The 24,984-nt window shown below is 44.0% G+C and overlaps 1 protein-coding gene across 2 annotated transcripts in view; it reads right to left on the reverse strand.

The window, feature by feature from the left end:
- Nucleotides 1-5,268: 5,268 nt before the first annotated feature.
- Nucleotides 5,269-24,984, reverse strand: part of LOC138295223 (whey acidic protein-like) — a 209,010-nt gene continuing 189,294 nt past the window's right edge. For both annotated transcript variants that reach the window (XM_069233402.1, XM_069233403.1), the window contains 2 exons: nt 16,977-17,117; nt 5,269-5,791 (listed from right to left, as the gene is read on the reverse strand). In XM_069233402.1, the coding sequence (XP_069089503.1) occupies nt 5,754-5,791; nt 16,977-17,117 (179 nt within the window). In that variant the 3' untranslated portion in view covers nt 5,269-5,753. The remainder of the gene's footprint in view (nt 5,792-16,976; nt 17,118-24,984) is intronic.

A 24,984-nucleotide genomic window follows, 5' to 3' on the forward strand; every position in this document is an offset into this window, starting at 1 on the left:
ATAGATATACTGTGTCTGTGACCCTCCAAAATCAGACACTTATGACTGCGACTGGACTCTGTCAGGAAGCTTTACTGTGCTGCTCAAAGGACTTATCTAGACAACTTTTCTGTTTGTTGCTCTGCTGCCTGCTGCTCCTGACTCTGCTGGAAGGACTCTGCCTTCCTTCTAATGCACTCTCCAAGGGATGGATTGAGATTGCCTCATGTTTCTGAAGTCTCAGGGTCAGAAAAGACTTCACCTCTTCAAAGAAATTCAGAGCATTGGAAAATCAATGCAACGCTGTCAAATTTGACGCAGCGCCTGTCTTGTGGCTGGGAAATCAAGGCACCACCTGCCTCATCTACACAGCGCGTCCAGATTTCCTGCGCACCGCTCCTGGGCATCAAAATAATCCCTGTATCGCAGTGAGGACCAAGGTTACATGACAGTATATCAATCTATTGCCTTGCAGCATGGAAAGAATCAACGTATCTCCTGGCCGCATGTAGAAAATCGATGCATCGCTTCAGCCACGCCAGAAAATCTGACGCATTATTTTGTTTTTCAATGCTCCTCTTCCTATGGCCCTCTGCATCGCCATTTTTGACGCACACCAGGTACTTTGTGTTAAAACCAATGCATCCACAGATTTATGTGAAAAAAGACTATTGGAATCTCCCTAAAAGTGAGAACTCTACTTGTGAACATTGGATCTTGTTCGTTTTAATCTTATTTGCTTTAGACAAAGATTATCTATTTTTCTAAACTGGTGTATTGTATTTTTGTGGTGTTTTCACTGTGTTACTGTATGAGGTATTGCACAAAAACTTTACACCTTGCCTTCTAAGTTAAGCCTGCCTGCTCTGTGCCAAGCTACCAGAGGGTGAGCACAGGATAATGTATTTTGTGTTGTGCCTCACCCTGACTAGGATTGTGGTCCTTACTAGGACAGGGTGAATACCTCTGCCAACCAGAGACCTAATTTCTAACAGGTGGTCTCCCTGCACTCAGCATAATTCCTCCCTGAAGGATGTTCCTTCCCCATGCAACGAAGAGTTCTGGAAGGACTTTCAGGTTAGTCTCTGCTTCCCGTTTAGGCTCCAGATATCCCTCTCAGGGTGCTCCCTCTTGAATGTGTTTTTAGGGTGTTTTTCCATGCCTCTTACCGTTCCTCCTGTTATGAGGACCTGGGCCATTGTTTCATACTCCAGGCACTCTTGACTTCCCAGATGGACTGTCTGGGTCCTTGTGGACCCACACCCCCACTCAGACAAAACCCACATTTCTGCATGAGCCTTTCCTTCCACCTCAGCTCAAGCAAAGGTTTCTAGGTTGATTCCCAAAATACACCCAATTGGAATGCCAGGACTCACATCTACCTTCCCTCCCCACTCAAAGGTGATCTTTGGTATGGGATGAAATATACTCTCATTGTCATTGTTGATTACCCTTTGGAGAACATCTGGGATACGTTGCTCTGAGTATTCTAGCCTCTGTATCCCTCAGAGCCTCTACCTTGGTAACATTGATGACTGGCCTTGCCTGTACTTCACCATGCCAGTAGGTAAGGTGGTCAGGGCTTTAACATCTACTCCCCCACAAAGACTAGACTAAGGTGACTTCAGCCAACCCCTAATTTTCCCTGAGTAAACCTCCAACCCAGTTCCTGCACTTGCAATCCCTTTGGGCTGCCCACCTGTGGGGGACTTCTTGGAGCATACTAAGTCTGCATTTTTATGTCCTGGCTTATGATAGTTCAAGCACACTCTAGCCTTCATGGGCTTAAAACATTTTATCCCCATTTGCCCTTCCCACTTGGGTTTTGAAAAGACACAGGACTCTGAAAACTCCTTTTTATTCTTGTTGCTCCCCTCTTTCCCCTGAGGGTGGGCTGTACCCTTTTTCCAGGGATCACACCCTGGACCTTTTTAGACACACTAGTGTGCACCCACACTTCAGCTGTCTTAATAAGCTGCTGGGGTCAGACAACTCGGAATCCACTAGATGCTGGTGTAACTCTGAATAATAATTACTCAAGATGTACTCCTTCGTAAACAGATGTTATAGCCCATCATAAGAAATTATAGTATTACCTTATTCCTAGCCCTCTAGTACCTTCATGGAGAAATCTACAAAGTCAACCCAGTAATGTTGTCCGTCTTTGCGGGTGTCTGTGAACTTCTTCCGGTACTCTTCAGGTGAGCAAGCGTCTGCACAAGGGCATCCTTCATGTAGGTGTGGGAGTCAGCCACCCACTTTTCTAGACTCAGGACTTTAACACTCCCCAGTGTTGGTACTAACTCTCAGAGTAAGGCTTTGTAGTGCTGTTGACACACCAAGCACATTCTCAGTGCTTTTTCATAGGAGGCAAACCATGATATTTTTCCCTCATCATTAGTCTAGGTGCACTACCCTTAAGAAAGCAAGGTCTGTATGCCCCCCTGTAGACATCTCACCCTTGCTGCCACCATTTTCTTCAAACCTCAAGAGTACTAATCTGGCCTTCTTCTGCTTGAAGGCCATTCTCTTTTCTTCCAGTACAGGTTTCTTCTCCTCTTGGGCTATGGCTGCTAGTTTGGCCGGCAGCTCCTTTTCTGATTACTTGTCACTGAACTCCAACTGGCAGATGGCCGGTTCAGAAGGACTTATGTGGTCACAGCCTTTTCAATTCCCAAGCCTGGATGGTACAACAGAAAATCCATTTCGGGACAGGTGGTCCCATGTCCTTATCTCCTCTGGGACTGCATTCATTTATTCATCCTCAGTGGCGATCTGTGCTTGGCAGGGTTCTTTCCAGGCCTTAGGTCTCTTTCATAATCCTCTTTCTGGCATTGTGGCCCAACTTCAATTGTCTTTGTTTGCACGCGGTCTTCATCTTCACCACTGTGAGAGCTGTCATGGTAGCCAAATCTGACTTCATTTACCCTTAGATTTTTGAAAGGTGCAAACATTGAAATAAAAAATATCTTTGAAAAATCACAAATGACACAATCAGAGATTTGATGCCAATTAAAAATCAAAACTCAATTGCTACTTTAAATTCAATTCAGAGTTGTTGTTTTCAATTTCCAACTTGATAGCTGAGTGTTAAACACAGGTTCTTGATCCCACCGATGAACACCAGAGTGGGAAAGTGGGTTCTAAGTTGGGGTGGATGCTAGTCTACCACACATAATAATGCCCCTATTCTTGTTAGATCCACTAATGGTTTCAGTAATTTAAACTTGCGTTCAACTCCTTGCAGCTGTGGCACAAACCTGGCAAGGATTAACTTAAGAAAATATGTAAAGCATTTAGCAGCACCAACACAGTTAAAAAGTCTAAAACAACACGTAATAAAAATCCTGCTCCAATTTATAAAAATAGAGAATACTTTAATGACTAAACATACTGGAATGGCAAAAATCCAATTTGGGGAACCAGAGTAATTCATTATAAACTTTTAAATAGAAATAGAGTTAAAAAGTCTTAAGTGCCAACCTCCTTCACCTGGTTCAGCTTGACTGAGAACTAGGTAAGATTTAATGCTAACCGGGATTGAGAATAGATACAGAAACCATGTCCCCTCAGGTAAAAAGATTTACCTTCTGACTCTGAAATGCAAGTCAGATATCCTAAGCACAGAAAGGCAGCAGGCTGTGACTAAGATGGGCTCCCTAAGTCAGATAACCACTGGAGGAAGTCTTGATGAAGCCATTGACTTTTGGCAGGAACACTCAATTCAATGCAAAATTTGAGCCCAAGGAAGGTCCCTCACCAGCCATATACTTTAGATGCCTTTGCCTAGTGAAGATTTTAAGGTTTTTACTTAGATTCCTCCAGCAGGGCAAGGCTGCAAGATTTATCCAAGCACGACTCCATGAGGCTCGAAAACCTATCTGCAACATCCCATTAAAAGAGATTCCTAGTCCAGAATAGCTCCAGGAGGGCACAAACTGAATTTTTAGCCCAGCGGCAACTCACCTTCATTGGATTGACTTGGCAGGTTTGTCTTGGTCCCCTGGAGGTCTAAGGACCCAAAGAGTTTCTAAGTCCCAGGGTTTTCAGGATGTTAGGAGGTGTAGTCTTTGACACAGCCAAGGGTGCCAGGACCTCAGGGACAGCACTTGAAGGTAATCACTTCAAACCAGTTCTGGGAATAACTCCTCTCCCACTGGCATTTGTGCCTGCCTGACTAGCTGGACAAAGGAGGTCCTGCCCAGGCGTCAGCTTATATTTGCCTTCGACAGGGTAGGCCTCTTTGAAGTTAGGTGCCTGGGGATAGCCCAGATGTTCTTCCTTCCAGAGGATTCAATTACGTCCCTACACCAAAGTCTTTGTCTCAGCTCTGAGAGCAAATTCAAACCTTATCAAGTGGCCTTTTCATCTCCTGGGTGAGAGTTCATATATCATGCAAATTGGCTTCTAGAGGCTTTAGGTAGAGAAGAGGTGACTACCTGAAGGCACCTCAAAATATTTATTACAAATCTGACCAGTGAATTAGGTTTGAAACAGATAGTTTAAAAAGTCAAAGAATGAACTTTGTAGCTGTATTCTAGGCAGAGATAATATTAAAATTAACATAATATCCCAATGCTTATCTATGGAACAGCTAACCCTGCTCCTGCTACAGTGAAAATAGTTATTGGGGCCTTGTCATTGGAAGGACATGTTTAACATTAAATTTGTACATGTCATACTTTGAATATCATACACCCAACTTTATGGGAATTAGCTCTTACTTTGGGGTGATATTAATATTTAAAGAGGTACTTTAGGCTTGACAAAAGGGGTTATTTTGAGAGGGTGAGTTGGCAGTGTTAAAAGTGCACACAAATGCTACAGTGGTAGGCCTGGAGTCATGTTTGCACTGACCCTTCAGTGGGTGGAAAAATGAGTGCTATTTTTCCCTAGTGACATTTGACCTACAGACCCTGAATGCACTTGGATCCTGGTTATCAGAGTCCGAGTTCACAAAGTCAAAAGAAAGCGCTATTAGTCAAAAAACCTTTGGAGCTTATCATGTAAAAAGAAGCATTTTCATACATGCGTGTGTTGAAAGTTTGGATTGCAATGTCATATAAAACACTACAATTACTATTGACTGTCCAAGTGGTTGTGACAGGGCCTCATGTATATGTTGAACATAGTTGAGCATAGGACCAGTTCTCAAACTCAAGCACACATTGACATTTTGTTAGTGGAGAAATCCGTTTTTATAGCTTGTGATGTCAGTACAATACCTGCCACTGAATGTTGTATTTCCACAATAACAAAAAACATGTCAGCATTGTACAAAATGACACATTAAAAGCATCTATATTTTTATTGATTGTTACCGTGTTACAGCTTATATTTGTAAAAGTGCTTTGAAAACAAGGTGGTCATTCCTTCCCCGTCCAGTTAACAACAATTGAGAGTGAGGGCTGTGTTTTTTATTTAAAATAATTATAATGCATACACACTCCTTGCCAGTGGGATCTAGATGGAGAAAACAAGAGCGTCCACAATTGTTCAGTAGTAAATACATCCACTCAGGAGTGCAGAAGAAGCAAAATCAGAAATACCACCACTGTGATGTATGTCTTGTGTCCAGCTCTAGTGGTCTACAGTAACATGCCATGTCTCGCTGCTTTACTAAGGTGGAAATATCTGAGCAACACAACCATCCAACCAGTATAATCCCAGGGTCTTCAAACGGCAGCATCATCCACAGGAAGGGCAGTGGGGCTGCATGTTGTGAACCAATACTGGGTGGTGCCAGCAACGCGGCTTCATAGACACACAGCAGGTTACATGATGACAGCAGTTTCAGGACCAGCATCTGTCGCTGTAGAGAAAGTGCAAGAGATAACTCTTCATCAAAAATAGACTATATGACTACTATCATTATCATTTTCATTATTTATTCTATTATTGCTAGAAATATCTTCATACTTTCATTTCAGCCATACAATTGTTTACTATAAAAGACACCTTCATTGAGTTAGCATAAAAGACAAGTATTTGTTATTTAAGAATTTATCAAGAAATATAGCAAATTCATTGTTGAAGCTCATAATGTCTGTTCATCAGGGAGGCCAAGTCAGCAGCACTGATTTGTGGATGATTTCGGCAGTGGATCTCCTGAGGAGTTGCAGAGTGTGAAGGTGGTGTGGGTGGTGTGGGAAACTTGCTTTTTTGATGCATCCTATGGTGTGTGATTTCTACTCATTTTTCAATTTTTGACTCACCATCATCATTCATGCTGTCCTCACAATAAAGCATCCGACTGGGGCAGGAAAGAGAACAAAAACAAGGGGAACATGGTGGCAGACGTTCCACTTTAAAACAAATATTCTTATTAGTGAGAACTAGGTAGTATATTGATGATTTTGCAGGGAGTGTGATTAGTAAAATTATAAACATTGCAAAATACATATAAAATGAATACAATTAACTAAACCTCAGTAAACTGATAGCCAAAATAGATACACAATGAAATAGCACTGAAGGAAGTGTAGATGTGCAGATTAAAAATGGAAAATGTAGAGCACATGTCCACTATCTACGGAGCATCTACTGTAGGAAGAGGGCTTTCCCTCTGGTGGGGATAATTTTTCTTCTGCGCAATTAATTTGTACATTTCAAAATCAAGGCACACAACACTTAAGTTGATGACACTCAATTGTGTGAGAATCCTCCAAAATCTTTTCCGCTACTTTTGATGAGCACCAAACTAAATAACCAAGCAAGAAATATCTATTTGGTAAGTGATGAGTCTCAATGACGGTCATTCGGCCCTGGGCACTTTGTAGTGGATCCTATTGAGTTCTATTGGGAATCAGGAGTTCGCTTTGCCTTCTGGATTGCAGGCCTGTGCCCCCGTCACCTTGTGACTTGTAACCTACTTACCCTGCTCCTTTTTTAGCGCATTTTATTTAATTATTTCTTCCAAGATGGCTGCTATGTTTATAGTTAGGAAGATGTTTTAATTTCACGTTATCAGTGCTACTCTGTGAAGGTGTCACTATATGTGTCAAAGTCACATGATGTACGTAGGTATTCACATCATGTCCCTTTCCCACTTACGTGTGACAGGAACATAATGTACCTTTGGAGGGAATTGTTTATGCATGCCTACTTATCTATTGTTTGGGAGCATACCTGTGCCAGGGGTCCTACAAGATCTGTATAAATACATCTCATGCAGACAAGGTTATCAGAGGGATTCCAACCAGATGCTATCAACACCATCTATGCTGCACATGGCCTTGATGCAGACCCAGTCTTCGTGTCCCCATGGAGTCTGACCTAGAGATCTCATTCAAAGGTAAAGAGGGTTGGGGACAGCTTCTCAAGGACCTTGTACTGTCAGATTAGGTTCACCACACCTAGCTCTCTTTAGGTTAGAGATTCGGTTCTCCATGTTAGGTTATCAGGGCCTATTTTACACCTTATGTTTATTGCAAGATGGTGGGGGTGTTTGTATTCACAACTCTCATGTTTACAATTCTGTTTCTTGCATTGTTCATTATCGTAATCATTGCAGCTCATGCATTTTACAGTAAATTGCAGTCTTGTTAATAAAACCTATCACAAACTTGACTGCATCTCTTTTATTGCTTGTGTGTGACTGAGATGTATTGCTCATGTAAGAAAAGGGTAATCTCCAATTAACCACGTCTCCCCAGAGATGTCGCACTTTTGAGTCCATGCGTAAAAGCTCCCAGAAATCACCTTTAATGGTTGGGTTTTTGGTGAGGTACTGCTTGTGAGCTGGGAGGGTTGCGACTTGTTGTAGGATTGGCCTAGTCGCCTACAAAAAAAAAGTGCTGTCATCCCTAAACCAACAGTCTTGCCTAGAGCAAGAGGCCAACTACGACAACTTCAGGGCCTAAAACTGAAACACCCAGGTCCGAGGCCATTAGCGATGCTCCCCTTCGTCATGACGGGGAGTAAGAATCATCAATTGCTTTGCAGCGCTGAAGAGGTAACACCCACAGGGTTGTGACACCTTCAGCCCGTCAAAGTTCACCTCATGCAGCCAGCTTCCTGTGCTTTTAGTGCAAGTACAGCACTTCACTGCTGGACTCGAACAAGAAGAGTGTCTGTCAGGCTGACCTTTGCTTAGGCTGACAGACACTCTTAACATCTGGAAAAATGTGGAAGTCAGGGAGTTCCTTCCTGAAGGATGGGCCACCGCTGACCTACATAAAGCACTATTTTGTAATAAAATACTTTGCTTTCAAATGCAGAAAGGAGAGAGGCTGCCTGCCATGTGGAGACACTCCCTGGATTCCGCCCAGAGACCAAGGCCCAGCTATTGCAAAGAGGAAATGCTGCACACTAAAATACTGCTGTAATCTGTGACCAGATACGGAGGTCCAACACAACCAAGATTACGACTAACAGCTGTGGTGATGGAGGTGTGACCAGCTGGAACTCAAGATGGTCGCAATACTTTTGAACTCCTGTGCTGTTTCTCATTCAATCACCTTCTTAATGAAAGACAGGGCAGCCACATGACCTGAAAAACAGCACACCGAAGGTATGAATCAATGAGGCTGCTGAGAGGTTGCAACGAGTTTGGCAAGGCAGCTGCATCAGAAAGCTTTTTTTTATTACTCATGCCTTCCCCCAGCCCATGTTAAGAAGTGTGTGCAATGTCGCACACAGACTAACAGGGTTGGCCACGCTCAGTTAGGGTTTAAACAGATCCAAGCCAATCAGTGTGAGGTGGATTGCGCTGGAGGAGTCAAGGCATGAGTACCCACCTCAGGTAATAATCACTACCCTTGGCAAGTTGAACCACTAAAGGCACTAAATTAACTCCAGCTCCCCCCATCCCCCGGTAGCTATGGGCTGAATCCTAGGAGTCTCTGAGATCCCAGCGCAGTGCCAGGCCATGTAGGGGGCGAAATAAGTGAGCTGTTTTCTGAATTCTTTGTAGTGAAGAATTTAGATTAACTAAGCAAATACAACCTTAAATTGCTGTAATTACAATTTGGAAGAACTTTTTGTGCAGTAAACCTCATTACCTAAGTATCAAGATGCCTTGTTTCTATATTCAATGATGGGTGGATCAACCTACCTCTTCTTCCCTTCGCAGCTCACACATGCACAGCAAGGTACCAGATGGCACAATGGGAGCTTCAGTACCACTTGCGACATTTACCTTACAGGCACTGGGCACACTTTAGCTGTGAGACTAATCCTTCTACCTAATTATGGAGAATTGGATTTGTGTAAATATGTGACTCTATTAACAGATGCAAAGAGATCTATATAGTTTCAGCTTATCTGATAGGGATCGATGAGTTTACCTAGTCGTAGCTCCATGATAGACCAACTCTCTATAATTGTTAACCTCCCTTAAATGATGTGGAAGTCTGAGTAGACTGGAAGCACACTAAGCTTTCTTATTGTGCCAAATGAAATATGCAAAAATGGACCTGTGTGCTTTGAGAAAGGCCTGGGGACATAACAACCATGTGGTTTAACATATAGCAAAAACATTTTACTGTTGTCTGATGCTAGTTTTATGTCCAGTTATTCGGTGTAGTAGTTGAAAGGCATCTAAGTCCAGAGGATTTGCAAACAGGTTACATGATTTAACTAGTCTTTCTTAATTGAAAAATAAATTTGCATGGAAAATAATTGAGAGTGACATTTTTGTAGTACTTGTGGACTCTTCTTAAAATAGATAGAAGATTCGGCTAGAGGTGTCTCTTCAAGCAACATTGCCTTTGCCACAAGGTTAGAGCTTGTACTCTGTCACTGACTAGCTCACAGGTTTCCAAGGGCTTAAATAAATATACTTTCTGTCATTTCTACTTTACTTTTTCTCTTACTTTTCCCTTCCTTCATGCTATATTCTTTGATCTGTTGCTGCTCTATCTGCGTGCACCTTAGAGGGGATAATGTGCACTCACAGACTGGGGTTGGCCAGTGGCAAGTGCATTCAGTGATCAGAGGGTTAACTCAAAGGAAAAACGCTAGCCACTACTCAGAACAAATATTATCACACTTCTAATATTTATCTAATGGCCTTCAAATGCTACCTGGCCTAATAGGACCCTATGAAAATAAGTGTTCCAGTATGTATCCCAGCTGTTGAGTGCCATGCGATAGCAGGATGAATATGGCCCAGAAGTACTGTGGATGGACCTAAGGTAGTCTGAGGGCTGAAATGGAAAACAAAGAAATAAAAATACATTTCATTCTTGCAACATATAGTTGATCTAATTGGTAAAAGTAAAGAGTAGTGGCAAATATAAAATGTTATTTTATACATCACAAGAAAGACTTTTGATGTTTTCAGAGAAGATCTAAAAAGCTGTTGACAACTCTAGCTGTTTCACTGAGTCCCTATATTGAGGCCTTAATTATTTTCTGTCACCTCCCTCCCAGCCTAATCGAAGGTGTGAAGAAGGGCAAATGGCCCACAAACCTGCACCTCTCCCAGGAGAATTTGCTTTCTGGACCTCAACCACCCCCTCATGTTTTACCTATCAGTCAAGACAGAAGGTGATAGATGAAAGGAGTCTGCACGCAAGGAAGTGCATTAAGGATGCTCCTGCCTGGGGAAAGGTCAAATGTATTAAACCCCATCCCCCAGAGAGAGGCATCCACCTGCATGATACAGTGGAGAAGCACCACTGCGTTGTTTTGAAGTGGGAGATCACACAGAGCTCCAAGCCCGTGCCTTTGTGATACAGCTGGCATGCAGTGCCTGGGAGGAGTTTGTTTCCTTTTCTTTCCTTTTGATCATGAAAATGCTGGAACAGAGAGCTATGGGGTGGATCCAGGAATCCAAGGAAAGTCATAATTGCCAAGGCCCTAGATCGTCATTTTGAAAGGGTGTAAATGAGACCTTGTCAGAGTACTTTTGTCATAAGTCTTAGGAAGTGTTGAGAAAGATAGGAGGCAGAAATGTTAATATAGTTAGTTGATAGAATTAAGCCGAATCCTAGTGGATGAATCTTGTAAAGTACCGCTCCTATCACTCCCACATCATCATGCCGCCATGACTGAGAAGATGTCAGAAGATGGCGTGCCTGGAAGAAGACTGAGGAGTGCCTGGCTCCTGATTCCTCGTCAATCTGAGAATCTGAAAGGTTGCCTGATTTTCAAAATGATAGGCAGCTGATTGGTGTGCATAGAATGTTACTGCCGAAGGTTGTCTTTCATACAAAATAAGCCCCATTTCTTATTTTTAATATCCCCTGAACCGCACGTCGAATTTATTTCATTTTTGTGGCATTTTAATCTTTAGTAAATAGTTCTCATTTTTACTAAATTACTGTGAGATTTTTGGGGAGCTATTCAGAAAATAATACTTACACATAAGTAAATGCACACATGTAAGTTTACTCTCACACTTTATTGTAAATGTTCTGCTTTAGGATATTCACCATTTACAAGTGTGAATTTACTGCAAAGTGTAGGTTTACATTTCCCCACCTCCTGAAACTGGGGGGGTAGAGCCAAATTTACGAGTGTAAATGTAATACCTGTACATTTTAACATATAGGCAGAGATCACACTATGGTAATGTATGGTTAAATGTTTAAAGGTTTATTAACGTTTAAAAAAATAGTAAAAATATTTTCAAGATATGCATTAGAAGAAGATATTTAAAAATATTTATTTTAAATGTAGAATCAAATAAGAAAGGCAGAGCCTTATTAACTTAATTTTCAATTAAATAATTTTTTTTTTGTGTATTAATTTTTTTCTTAAGATTTTAAAAGAAATCTAACTAAAGTATACAATTCATATTTTTTGTAGTAAACAGTATTAAAATGAATGCATAGATTTATTCTAAATTGAATTACTTTTTTAAAAATTGAAGTTACAATAATTGTAAAGTGTTTATATACTTTTTTTTAAATAGTTCATAAATAATGTTAACATTAAAGTTGATTTATTAATGTTTTTGAAATGTTAAAACAAGTAAACAGTATTAAAATGAATGCATAGATTTAATATAAATTGAATTACTTTTTAAAAAAATTGAAGTTACAATAATTTTAAAGTGTTTATATATTTTATTTTAAAAAAAAATGTTCATAAATAATGTTAACATTAAAGTTGATTTATTAATGTTTTTGAAATGTTAAAACAAGTATATTTAATTTAACATTAGTTCCTATGGGCTTTCATTTTAAACCCCTACCTCCATTATTTTTCATGGGAATGTGTTGAAGTGCCAGTGGTTGGCCATGTTCTAGGTCTTTGGCTGCAGTAACTATAGATCTGCTGTCTGTGAATAGGAATAGGCTTAGTTTTTTCAGGGTGGATGTGCATCCTTCAATAAACCCCTCTCTTTCCCTACCATAACCCCTCCCTTGTACTCCCTATTTTGTAAATATTCCCTATTTTCATGCCGCTCACAGTCCCTCCCACATTTACTACTGAAACGTATACCTAAGTGTGCAGAGTTCTCCACAGTCAGGGCAAAGATGTCCTCATAGTGGAGGTAGGTGAGGAGGTGGTTAGTGAATATCATTTTGTAGGATGATGTGGTACTATTGTGTTACTGGTGAAGGGCTACAAAATGCAGAGACTGAATAAGTCACAAAGGTTCAACTATAACATGTTTTGATGTTATTGCACATGTATTACGTGCACCTTTCCACGAGGAAGGCCTTGTGGTATGTGCCAAGCTAACACGGGGACACTTGGAATCCCTCACACCAACCAACCTTTACTTATTGGTGGTAGATTTTGTCACTGTGCGAGAGGCCAACTACAGCTTCAATATCAAGATTGAGCCCTCTAAGAATCTGGTTTCCTACAGTCTCCAATGGGAGATCAGAAAGGGCAGTGAGACAAAGAAAGACAGGAAAATCAGAAAGGGTGTCAGCCTGGATACTCAGGCAGGGCACACACAGAGGACCTTCAAAGAGGGAGCTCACACAGGAAAATCAGAAAACATGACCAGGCATAGCAGTCATATAAAATGCTCAGAGAGGGCAATCAGACAGGGAGCTCATGCATAGTGATCCAATAGGGCAATAAGGCACGCTGTTCAGACAGGGTGAGCAACAGACTCTCAGACAAAACAGGCCCAGCACAAGTCGGGAGAACACGCGGGTGGTTGGCGTCCACCCACTATTTCTACATTGTGGACACCATCCACCCTGCCAAGAAGATGGGTCCTACTATAAAATATGCTGAACTCATCCCAGTGTAATTTTCAAACACCGGGACCCATTTAGCAACGCCTGAAAGTGTCTGCTGCCGATCAGCAACAACATGCAGGCGGGAGGCTCTCTTATTTCAGACCCCAGCTGGGCCCATAAGAAATGCTGATCTTGATCATCAGGCCTTCTTTTGTTGGAGTTGTATGGCTGGAAGCAGTCTGGAGCCTCACACTCAAATGCAAATGCAGTGGAGGAGAAACCAAGATACGCACCGTGCTAGCACTCCCCACATTCTTAACAGAAGCATGCTTTTGACTTTGTTGAATCCCTGTATACAAGATGTGCATGCACTGTAAGAATATCAGATGTGTTGGTCCTTCCAAGTATTGACACAAAATAAATTGTATTTATATACCTCTTACTACTTTCGATGAGGGCGTTGAAATAAAAATTTAACTATCTTATAGCGCTACTCATCCTAATGCAGGGTGTCAGAGCACCTTACATCACACATACACATTACATATACAATAAATCATGTACGTTTGTAAACCAATGTACAGGTTATGTTACATAAGACAGTGGGGGTTACAAGGAGTAGAAGTCACATATCAACCTACATAGCTCACTGTGCTATATTAGAAGGATTACAATGCAACTGCAAGAAACATAAGGATTGCTGTGTTCAAAGCAGTAACATGTGCTTTGCAGGGGACACATTAACCCTCTATGCTACTTTGAGTCAAAACTGCGGCTAGACAAGACGCAGATCTTCCCAGCAAGTACATTAACCTCCAGAGTTATCTTTCCATTATTATTCACTCAGTTTGACAGGGAGCACACAGATCTCTACAGCAAATGCCCTAACCCCACAATATATTTTAAAATGTAGGCTTTGCACTAGTTGACAATTTGTTTGCGGCAAAGTTTAGTAAAAATCAATGTATAATTTGAAGTCCAGATTTTGCGTCAGAGTCGTGTCACGTTTCTGCCCCAGCGCTGATGCAAAATCTATTTTGAAGCAAACCCATACAAGGCTTGTAAACATAGGTTTGAACCAAATGGGTGAGTCTACCTGAGGCTGGCGTTAAAGGAGAAATATCTTTATTTTCCTTGTTATTGTCTCTTTCCATATATGCTGCATCCTGCAGCACACATAAAAAAAGGAAATAGCCTTATAGGATATTTTTTTCGTGACTTTGTGAAAAAACAATAAAAAAAAAAAAAACAACTACTGTGCGTCAAGTACGCGTTATATGGGTGGTGCACCGGGGTTCCTGTACATACTTGTGTACAAATAATATACACAGTCTTCTTAAGGCAGGCAGTCTAGCTTTCCTTGGATCAGATGTTAAGTTCCACTTTCCTTTAAAAAGATCGTGGATATTTCTTTTGTATGTGAGGTGACATCCCAGTTAGGCCCCTCTAGTGAATTCAAGTCTTAGAAGTTCCATGATGGCGATGAAAAAGTAAAAGTGCCTCCGAGCTGTGGCATGTCAGTCAGAGCAAGCCCAGAATTGGCGGCCCATTATTCAGTCTTACCCGCTCTTGCTGGAGTGGAGGTTTGGCGTTCCCTGGCACGCTCACATCAAAGATCAATGTTTTGTCTTCTTCTTGGCAGATGAGTTTACAGTTGCTGGCAGGCAGAAGCCACATGAAAGTCACGTGTCAAATGCATCCTATATGTGACCTAGATTCTTATTACTATTTTCCAAGGAACAAGTGAGAAGTGATACACGGTTCATCCATCTTTCCAAACACCTAACCATACACAAATAACAGGCAGAGAACCCCTACCATGTTTAGCCTATCTCTCCTTTTCAGCCCATGTGGTTCACCCTATGGTACTAAAATGTCTCTCTCTCACTCTAATTCCAAGTGGCATGCTTCATCATAGAGTCCTTGCTCGGATATATCTGGGCAGTGTATCTGGACAGGCTGAACCTTGGTAGCCAAGGGAGCTCTTTGGTTATTGGGTGAGATCCTAGATTTAAAATAGTCTAGGGTGTCCTGAGGATAAAATATTTTTTCGAAGGACACCCTGACAGAGTTAAAGACAGGTGAGGGTGCACTAAGGAAATTAATAATCTCTGTATCCCTGGTTTCAGCCATCACACCAATGCCTCACCGGGCTGGTTGACTTTCCTCAGGACTTCACAAGAATCCCATTAGTATGCTATTTGTCTGCATTCCGCTGTGAAATTTCCATTCACCATACTCATACATGCCATATATACTGACCAATTCGGTCCATATGTTTGCATCTTTTAGTAATGTATTATTTAGAGCTCCATGAGGGTAAGGAGGCAGGCGGACCTAGCAGTCAAACTTTCATCAAAGGCCTCTTCCCAGCCGTGAACATATTTGGTTCCTCAAGGGGGAGGGAGTATACTGCCTCTCAGTACAGTTCACCCCATTGCATTTTGGAAAAAAGGAATTCTTACGTCAAAGTTGCTGTGGTTTTTCACCAACGTTGGTGCAGGTAGTGCTGTTATCTCTAGACGCATGTTTCAGGGTTTAGCCCTTCATCAGTGGAGAGCAGAAGTAGTAGGGAGCACAGAAAGGTAATCTGGGGTTGCCGGTATGCTGCCCAAGTGTTCACAGGTCACAGTACCACACACAGGTGCATCACAGGTGAGCTCATCAGCTTGTTGTCTCAAGGGAGCCTTTCAAACACAAGGGGGCGGGGCGGGGTGCACACTGCCTCTTATCCCAGCCCAGTTCACCCCTTTGCATCCTGGTAAATGCAATGTGATTACTTCAAAGTTGCCTTAGTTTTTCATCAAAGTTGATGCGGTGGAGCCTTTACCTCTAGATACGTGTTTCTGGGTGGAGCTCTTACTTTCCAAACTTTCCAAACTTTGTGCATTCTGGTGGTACTGATGCCAGGGTGAGCTGTCAGGCTGCACTGGTGAATGTGAGGGTGGTTTAGATACAGTTGTACCAACAATAGGAACATGAGAGATGTCTGTTGCTAAATGTGAATGTAACATTAAAAGGGCAGTGTATATTTGTAAAAACATAAATGCAGAGCCCCACTTTTTTCAGGGTCCTACTGCTGAATGTTTTTGCAGTTTCTTTTTTATCCCTTTTCTGCCTTCATCATTATTTTATCTCTCTTTCTCATTTCTTTCCTTTCTGTCTTTCTATCTTGCTTTGGGCCAGGGTCGGATGGTGCAAACTGAGCCCCAATCTCCTAAATGAGTGCAAGTGGGTAAAGCTGAGTATGAATACTTCGCATAGGAGAGAGGTCCCACTTCAAAGCAGTCTCATCTCCGGAGAGGGCGAGCAGCTAAACCAATCCCATCTGCATGGAAATTTGCTGCATATTGATTATTAGTCCCAGTTGAGTAGGCCGGCGGTGGAGATAGTTTGTTCAATCCTTGGGTAAAGAAGGCTGTACACTGACAAAAGACAACATTGTTTTATGTGTAGCTCACAAAAGCGTGAGTCTTCTGCCCATCTCAGGAGGGTTTGCATGTATACTGGTAATGCGCTTAAATGTTCTCATGCTAGACCTGCTAAACATATATGTGAGGTCTAAAGATCTGATGTAATTTCTTGTGGTGCCACTTCCTGTAATGTCAATGAAGCCACATTATATCACATGCCATGATGCTACTTGCATACTGCCTAACTAGGTTACTACCCCCTACTTCTTTACCTAAGACTTGTTCCCTGCAGACCGGCTATCAGACAGGAAGACCAGATAAGGTAATTCGACAGGACAACCAGTTCCAACAAGCAGACAAGGTGATCAGACATGATGCACAGACAAGGCAATCAAACAAGTCAAGCAAACAGGTGACCAGAGAGGGCAACTGGACAGGTCGGTCAGGCACAGCTTTCATATAAGTTGATTAGGCAGCACGCTTAAAAAGTTACCTTGAACAGATCTTGTGCACATCTTCTTGCACGAGCCGCAGCACTTTTGTAGCTCAGGGCAGTCATCGTCGGTCTTACACAGGTCCCCTCCCTGTGGTTTGAGGCATTGATTCTCCTCGTATGGGCAATACCCATCTTTTTCTGAAACAAAGGGCACAAGAAGGTTTACAAGTTACCATCCAAATGAAAGTGTAGGAAACTCCTAGAAGATTCATCCTGGACATAAGAGATATCTATGTCCCCCCTACACTTCTGAGATGTGCACCTCAAACCATGCTCCACACCAACTAGTACTTGTACATTTCTGGTGAACCTCACTTTGTATACAGCTTCTTCTTTTCACTTATTTCCCTGTAGTTTTTGCCTGGTCTTAATATTAACAAATGTAGTGGTGACCAATTCATCTGCTTCAGAAGAATGAAGGGCAGAGATTGGACTACAAATCCTTGAAATCCTAACCTTCAGGTTCCACCAGGTGTCAACCGCTCTCTTATGATATGTTCTTTACATGCTTCTGAACTGGTTCATAATTTGCCTTTGCATAGCAGAAAACTTTAAATTATATCTTTTTCAGTTAGTCTAAAATTGAAAAGTCTGCACCTTGGCCCCCGAGACCCTTGGGACTATATGCAGCGGCATTCACCGGGCAACCAGGAGGAGGTCCACATTTCAGGCCTGTATGACTGTAAGAGACTGAATCCCGCTTTAGCTCCATTCTCATGGCTCACATGTTTACAGTACAGTGGAAGGAGGTGAGAGATGCTATCCTCGCTCTGCCTCCAGGCAAGGCCCCTGGGGCCAACAGGACCACAGGTGAGTTTTTGAAATCCTTAGTGGATTTGTGGGCCCGGTTATCACTCTACATATTAATGTAGTCCTCTGAGGCTCACTGCATGAAGAGTTCTGTTATAGTTCCTGTGCATAAAAAAGGGAATAGAGCAGATCCTGCCTGTCACAGGGCTATCTCGCTGGTTGATGTGGCGGTGAAGATTATAAGGAAGGTAACTCTAGACAAACGTACCATGTGGGCAGAAGAGAGGGCAACTCTATCCAATGTTTAGAATGGGTTTAGGCTCGGCAGAGGTACTGTGGAGCAAAGTTTAAACATTTGCCTTCTCACCTTGAAGTATACACGGGCCAAAGGGAATGCCATTCATATGGCCTTCATGGACCTCAGCTCAGCCTTCAATAGTGTTACCAGAGAGAAGCTCTGGGCTGAGCTGAGGTTCATCTGGGTGGACCAGGCACTTGTAGCATTCATAAGAGATCTTCATAATGGCATTACGGGGTGGTCAGGTATGGACCCATGGGTGAGTGCACTGTGCCTTTTGGGCTGAAAAGGGGTGTTCGGCAGGGGTGCATTTTGCCCCATTTTTTATTTATTTCACAGGTAATCAGACTGGAGGGCATTTTAACAAACATTGACGATGATGTACCAAGGGTCAACAGAAGACTGATACCGTTTTTTCTTTACGCTGACACCACCAGTTTAATTGCCCATACAGGCAGGAGCTTGCAATGTCTTCTAAATTATTTATTGAATTTATGATCGCTCTACAAATTTTAAAAATGTGCCACATGTTTGCACAGGGCCAGTTTTATCAAGGGTGGAGAACTTTTCATATTTGGGACTGTTATTAAATGCAGGTCTTAGTTGGGCACCACTAATACAGAATGGGAGAACATTAAAAAAGGCTATCTCTGGGTTATATGATTTTTCCAGATGTATCAGGTACAAGCCTCCAAAACCTGTGTTAGACATATACAAAGCCAAATGTATACCGATGGCCACTTTCAGCTGAGAGATTTGAGGACATGCATATTCCCTTCAGGTGATTGAAAATATGTTTAGGAGAATGGTATGGCCATGGGACAAGGTGTACCCACAGAAATAACCCATGCTGAACTGGTTATGGCTTTTATCTCTGATTTTATTTGTCTTCAACCACTCTTACTGTGGTGATCTGTTTGGTATAAGGAGGATCTACACTTAAACCGACTCATCCCCTAGGACTGCCTGTTGCAAGACAAAGCAGCCCAGATTCCTTGGCTCCAATACATTAAGAAGTCTTTTATTGAACTGGGCCATCCTGGTCTTTTCTTTGAGCCCTTGGACATAGTGAATAACGATGTGGTTTGGGTCAAGCAGGCATTTTTATGGGCAAGTGCAAAGCGCTCCGTCCATTCTGTAATCTCTCTTTGGGCTTGAAACCACACTCATGCCATGTTAGTCACTTACATTGGTTCGTGGGCTTGCCTTTTAAAATCCGCTTACTTTCATTTATGAAAGGCATGCATAGTCATGCCTTTTCCGGGGTTTAGCCCACCTACACCTGCACCCGTAAACTACTGGAAACATGCAAGGCTCGATGTTCTCAGCCTTAGGTCCGGACTACTTTATCTGTTTATTTTCCACGCAGCGCCATCAAGCTGCATTTTACATAGGGCGATCGCGCTGCATGTTTTTTTGCTTTACAACGCTAATAGCTCTAACTCGAGCAAATGGGAGACCCGTTGCATTGAAAATGCTTTTTTTTCTGCCTTCAAAACGTGTCGTCGTTTTGTTTCCAGGCCTCTGTCAGCCATAAACAAATACCAGGCTATCTATTGCCCCGCCAGTCACAACAGCCGGCAGAGCCGGGCCTGTGGGGAGAGAGGGGACGGAAGGGTAAACAGATTAGGCATGCCCCTCTGCGGGAGAGTTGAAGACTGGCTCCTGTTGCCATCAGCGGCTTGGCAGAGACCCTGAAAGTCGCGTTCAAAACCTACATTGACAAAGTCAGTAGGTATAACTTTAGAATGTGCACGAGGACATGCAGCAGGCAGCAAGACATTCTGCAGCAGGACATTCATTACAAAGGGACACACAGGCAGGTGCAGGCTAACAATCACACAAGCACCTTTCATCTTTTGCTTTATTTTCCTTTATCAGAAGACAGTTAAATGGTTCAGCGAGTGTGTTTTTAACCTCATCACTAGTGAAACCATGCACTCTCACCAGACACTCCTAGCCCCACGTGACGTAGCTTTTGAATGCTGAAACGCTGTTTTGAACATATTTGATTACTGTTGTGATCCATCACTTCACTGTTTTAAATATTGTTCTTCAGGTATTTTCAGGATAGCACAAACTCGTAACTCTGAAAATTCTTTTTAGCAGCTCACAATTTTGCTTACTTATGTTTGTTGTGAATGTGCGGATTTGTTGGTGTTTTTGGTACATGTGCACAGATTCAGGGTTCTTGTCTTAATGCTGTTTGCATTATATGTGTGACTTTGTGATATTGTGACTTGTGCATATTTATGTTTTAGCCTCTGATGTACGCATGTTTGTATGTGTTCATTTCTGTTCTTTGTCATTATCCTGCATATGTTGCTGCTTGTATATGTACACTTGTGTTTCAATGTGCGCTGCAACGTTATATATGTATGTGTTGTCACGTTTCTTGTTTTTTGTGGTGTGTGTGTTTGAATGTTTATTCAGGTGCACATATGTATGTTTCTTTCCTTATGACTATGGGGGTCATTACAACATTGGAGGTATATGCTGCTTACCGCCATGTTGAAGATCGCCAACACACTGCCGCGGCTGCGGAATTCCGCCTCAGCTATTACAACCCACAGCTCGGAATCCGGCAAAATCCAGACACCCACACAAGTCCGTCACACCAAAGGTCAGTGATAAACTGGCGATAACAAAACCTCCACCGTCACGCCAACAGGAATATGCCCACACTTCAACCGCGTTATTCCATTGGCGGTACACACTGCTGCACTGAAAATACACTCACATTGACAAAACACAACCACATTGGACAATTCGAAATACACACACCTGATACACATACACACACCACTCCCACACACTCAATACAATATAAAACACACACCCACATCACCCACAAACAGTTACGACCAGAAATTTAGACGAAGGCCAGAGAGACAGCACAGCAAAGACAACCCTACCATACAGAGGCAAAGAACACCATCACACATACACATCCACGCACAAAACACCACACACCCCTAAACATCACCCCACACATCACAACACACACCGCCTCACACATCACCCACACCACCCCCTGGCACCGCAAAGACACCCCAGGTTTTCTAAGGAGGAGCTCAGGGTCATGGTGGAGGAAATCATCCGTGTAGATCCACAGCTATTCGGATCATAGGTGCAGCACACCACCATAGCTAGGAAGATGGAGCTATGGCGCTGAATCGTGGACAGGGTCAACGCAGTGGGACAACACCCAAGAACTAGGGATGACATCAGGAAGAGGTGGAACGACCTACGGGGGAAGGGACGTTCCGTGGTCTCAAGACAAAACACAGCGGTTCAGAGGACTGGCGGCAGACCCCCACCTCCTCCCCCACAACTAACAACATGGGAGGAGCAGGTCTTGGCTGTACTGCATCCTGAGGGCCTCGCAGGAGTAGCTGGAAGAATGCACTCTGGTAAGTCAAATCTTTCACTACTTCATCCCCCACCCTACCTGCATGCTATCACATACCCCCACCCTCGCCCTCTCCCCCATCACTCCAACTCCTCACATATGTCCCACTATCACAGCCCACCCATCCCAACACCAAGCCCTGCATGCAACACCAAAGCAAGGACACCCATCACCAATGCATGGCCACTGCACATACCCACACACACCCCTAAACAATTATCACACAAGGTCCTACACAAGAATGCAAGCACTGGGGTACAGGGTCACCCACCCATTGCACACCATGGCACACACAGATGCAATAATTATGTCTTTACACCCCTGCAGGACCCCTACCTAACGTCACCGGACAGGAGGTTCCAGACATGTCCAGTCCCCCCACAGAAGAGGCCCACAGTGATGACAGCAGCTCTGTCCAACTGGATCAAGATGACCAGCCTGGCCCATCTGGAACCTCGGAACAGTCGGTTCCCCTCACACTGGCACAAGCCACAACAGAGCCTCCCCCCTCTGGAAACACCAGCACAGCACCCACCCAGCGGGCCCATACCTCTGTCCCCAGGACACATCAATCAGCAGTGTGTCCACCACTACAGGGAACCCAGGCCAACCCACCAACTTAACAACAGCTGGGACCTAGTGGACAGGAGGCACCGCCACAGGACCACGACACCAGCATCCCACCCCCTGCAGATGGAGAACCACCCCGCAAACGGTCCCTGAGATCCAGGACAAAGACAGAGAACAATGCCAAGACCCCCGCCAAGAAATAAGACCACCCTGATTGTCATCCTTTTGTCCCACTTTGTCACCCTGTCAAACCATCAACTGCCCCAGCTCCACTTCCTATGCCCCTTTGGACAATGCACCTGTGAGACTAGTAGACTGGACTCTGCCATGGACATTCCTCCACCATCACCCCTGACCATATTACAACCCCCTCCACTATTTAGCACTTAAATAAACACCCTTAAATCACAAAACTATCTGGAGTCAGTCTGTGGTTTCGAAAATGTGTATTTGCAATAACTGAGTAAAAATGATATATCCATTGTATTGTCAACATACCTATGTCACACAGCTCTAGTCCATGAGGAAACAAAGCAGATGTCACACAGTGGGACCCACATCTGTGAAATCAAAAGGGAAAGTGACAACTCAGGGTCCATACACTGGGTGAAAGTGACAGACAGATGAGATGTAGAACAAGTGTATCAGATGTAGCAGGCAGTGATGTCTTCTTACCTGTGTCTCACAAGTATTGATGAATCACTGTGTTTCTGTGGTCGATATCCTCTTCTTCTTCCACAGGCTCCACAGCTGCCACAAGACCTCCATCTGGACAATCCTCCTGCAGAAAAGGCACCTGTTGTCGTAAAGCCAAGTTATGAAGCATACAGCAGGCCACGATGATCTGGCACATCTTCTTTGGTGAGTAGAATAGGGAACCACCTGTCATATCGAGGCACCTGAACCTGGCCTTCAGGAGTCCCAAGGTCCTCTCTATAACCCTCCTAGTTCACCCATGTGCCTCATTGTAGCGTTCCTCTGCCCTTGTCCTGGGATTTCTCACTGGGGTCAGTAGCCATGACAGGTTGAGGTACCCAGAGTCACCTGCAAATGTTGAGGGACAAGTGTTAGACACACACTAACCCTTAGGGACAACCCCAGACCTAGACACCTAGTCACACTGCATAGGGTCCATGTCCTCACCTAATAGCCACACACGGTGCATCTGGAGTTGGCCCATCACATAAGGGATTCTGCTATTCCTCAGAATGTAAGCGTCATGCTCTGAGCCAGGAAATTTGGCGTTCACATGGGAGATGTACTGGTCGGCCAAACACACCATCTGCACATTCATAGAATGGTAACTCTTCCGGTTTCTGTACACCTGTTCACTCCTGCGGGGGGGACCAAGGCCACATGTGTCCCATCAATGGCACCTATGATGTTGGGGATATGTCCCAGGGCATAGAAGTTACCTTTCACTGTTTGCAAATCCTCCACGTGAGGGAAAACGATGTAGCTGCGCATGTGTTTCAGCAGGGCAGACAACACTCTGGACAACACGTTGGAAAACATAGGCTGGGACATCCCTGATGCTATGGCCACTGTCATCTGAACAGACCCACTTGCCAGGAAATGGAGTACTGACAGCACCTGCACTAGAGGGGGGCATACCTGTGGGATGGAGGAAAGCTGACATCAGGTTCGGCTCCAACTGGGCACGCAGTTCCTGGATTGTGGCATGGTCCAGTCTGTAGGTGACAATTACATGTCGCTCTTCCATTGTACACAGGTCCAGCAGCGGTCTGTCCACCGGAGGATGCCGCTATCTCCTCACCTGCCCCAGCGGATGTGCTCTGTGGAGGAGAATAGCGAGCAGAGGGTCAGGCAACACTGAGGTACGAAAACACTACTTTATTGCACACATTTTTCAATCCGCCATGTCCCTATCTTAATGTGTATGCAAGGCCTAGATATGTATGACGCATTTAAAATTAATGCCATGTGGCCCCCTGAAATGGCGGCTGCCTGACCTGTAATGTGGGACAAGGGGATATGAGGTAACTGGGCTGGCGTTGTACACCGTTGCGGTAAGCGGTTGAAGACCGCGGCGCAATCCTGCATTGGTTAACATTGGACCCTATGGGTCCCAGGAGCCAATGACAATGTACGCCGGCGGTGACGGTACGCACCGCCGCGGACGTGACCGCCATTTTCTATCTTTTCACTCACTTGATACCTGATCTTCGACAGGCGAGGACCTACACTGCAAGTGCTGCTGTGACCTCAGTCTGGAAGAGACAATGGCTCATGTGTCTGGGAAAAGGGCCCCTGCCTTCACCACGGAGGAGTTGGAGAAACTAGTGGATGGGGTCCTCCCCCAGTACACGCTACTCTACGGTCCTCCAGACAAACAGGTAAATACACTGGGAGCATGCTGTATGGGCTATGCCTGTGTGGAGTGGGGTTGATGAAAGATGGGGGGGAGATTGAGGCGTGCATGAAACGACAGTGAGTGCATGTGCATCATGGCAAGGGTAGGGATTGGGGCCAATGACTGTGACGGTGCATTTGGTAATAACTTTTCTTTTCCCCCTGTAAAATTCTGCGCCCACCAGAAAAAAGAGATTTGGCGTGCCATCGCCAAGGACGTCCGGACCCTGGGGGTCTACCACAGACGGAGCACCCACTGCCGTAAGAGATGGGAGGACATTCGCCGCTGGAGCAAGAAAACGGCGGAGGCTCAGCTGGGGATGGCCTCCCAACGTGGGAGGGGTGCCTGTTGCACCATGACCCCCCTGATGTTCAGGTTCCTGGCGGTTGTGTACCCAGAGTTGGATGGGCGCTTGGGGGCATCACAGCAGACACAAGGGAGTGAGTACACTCTCATTCTGCTGATTTTGCACGCAGTGGAGGTGTCTGGGTGGGGGAGGTGGGCTGTGGGTTTCCCTAGGCCAGGGCGAGTGTGCTAGTTAGGTCCCCTTGTTCTGGCAGACCCTGTGGCACCCCACCCCACCTGTGTACAGTGCCAAGTA

This window comes from Pleurodeles waltl, chromosome 5, assembly GCF_031143425.1.
Source record: "Pleurodeles waltl isolate 20211129_DDA chromosome 5, aPleWal1.hap1.20221129, whole genome shotgun sequence".
Lineage (NCBI taxonomy): Eukaryota > Metazoa > Chordata > Amphibia > Caudata > Salamandridae > Pleurodeles > Pleurodeles waltl.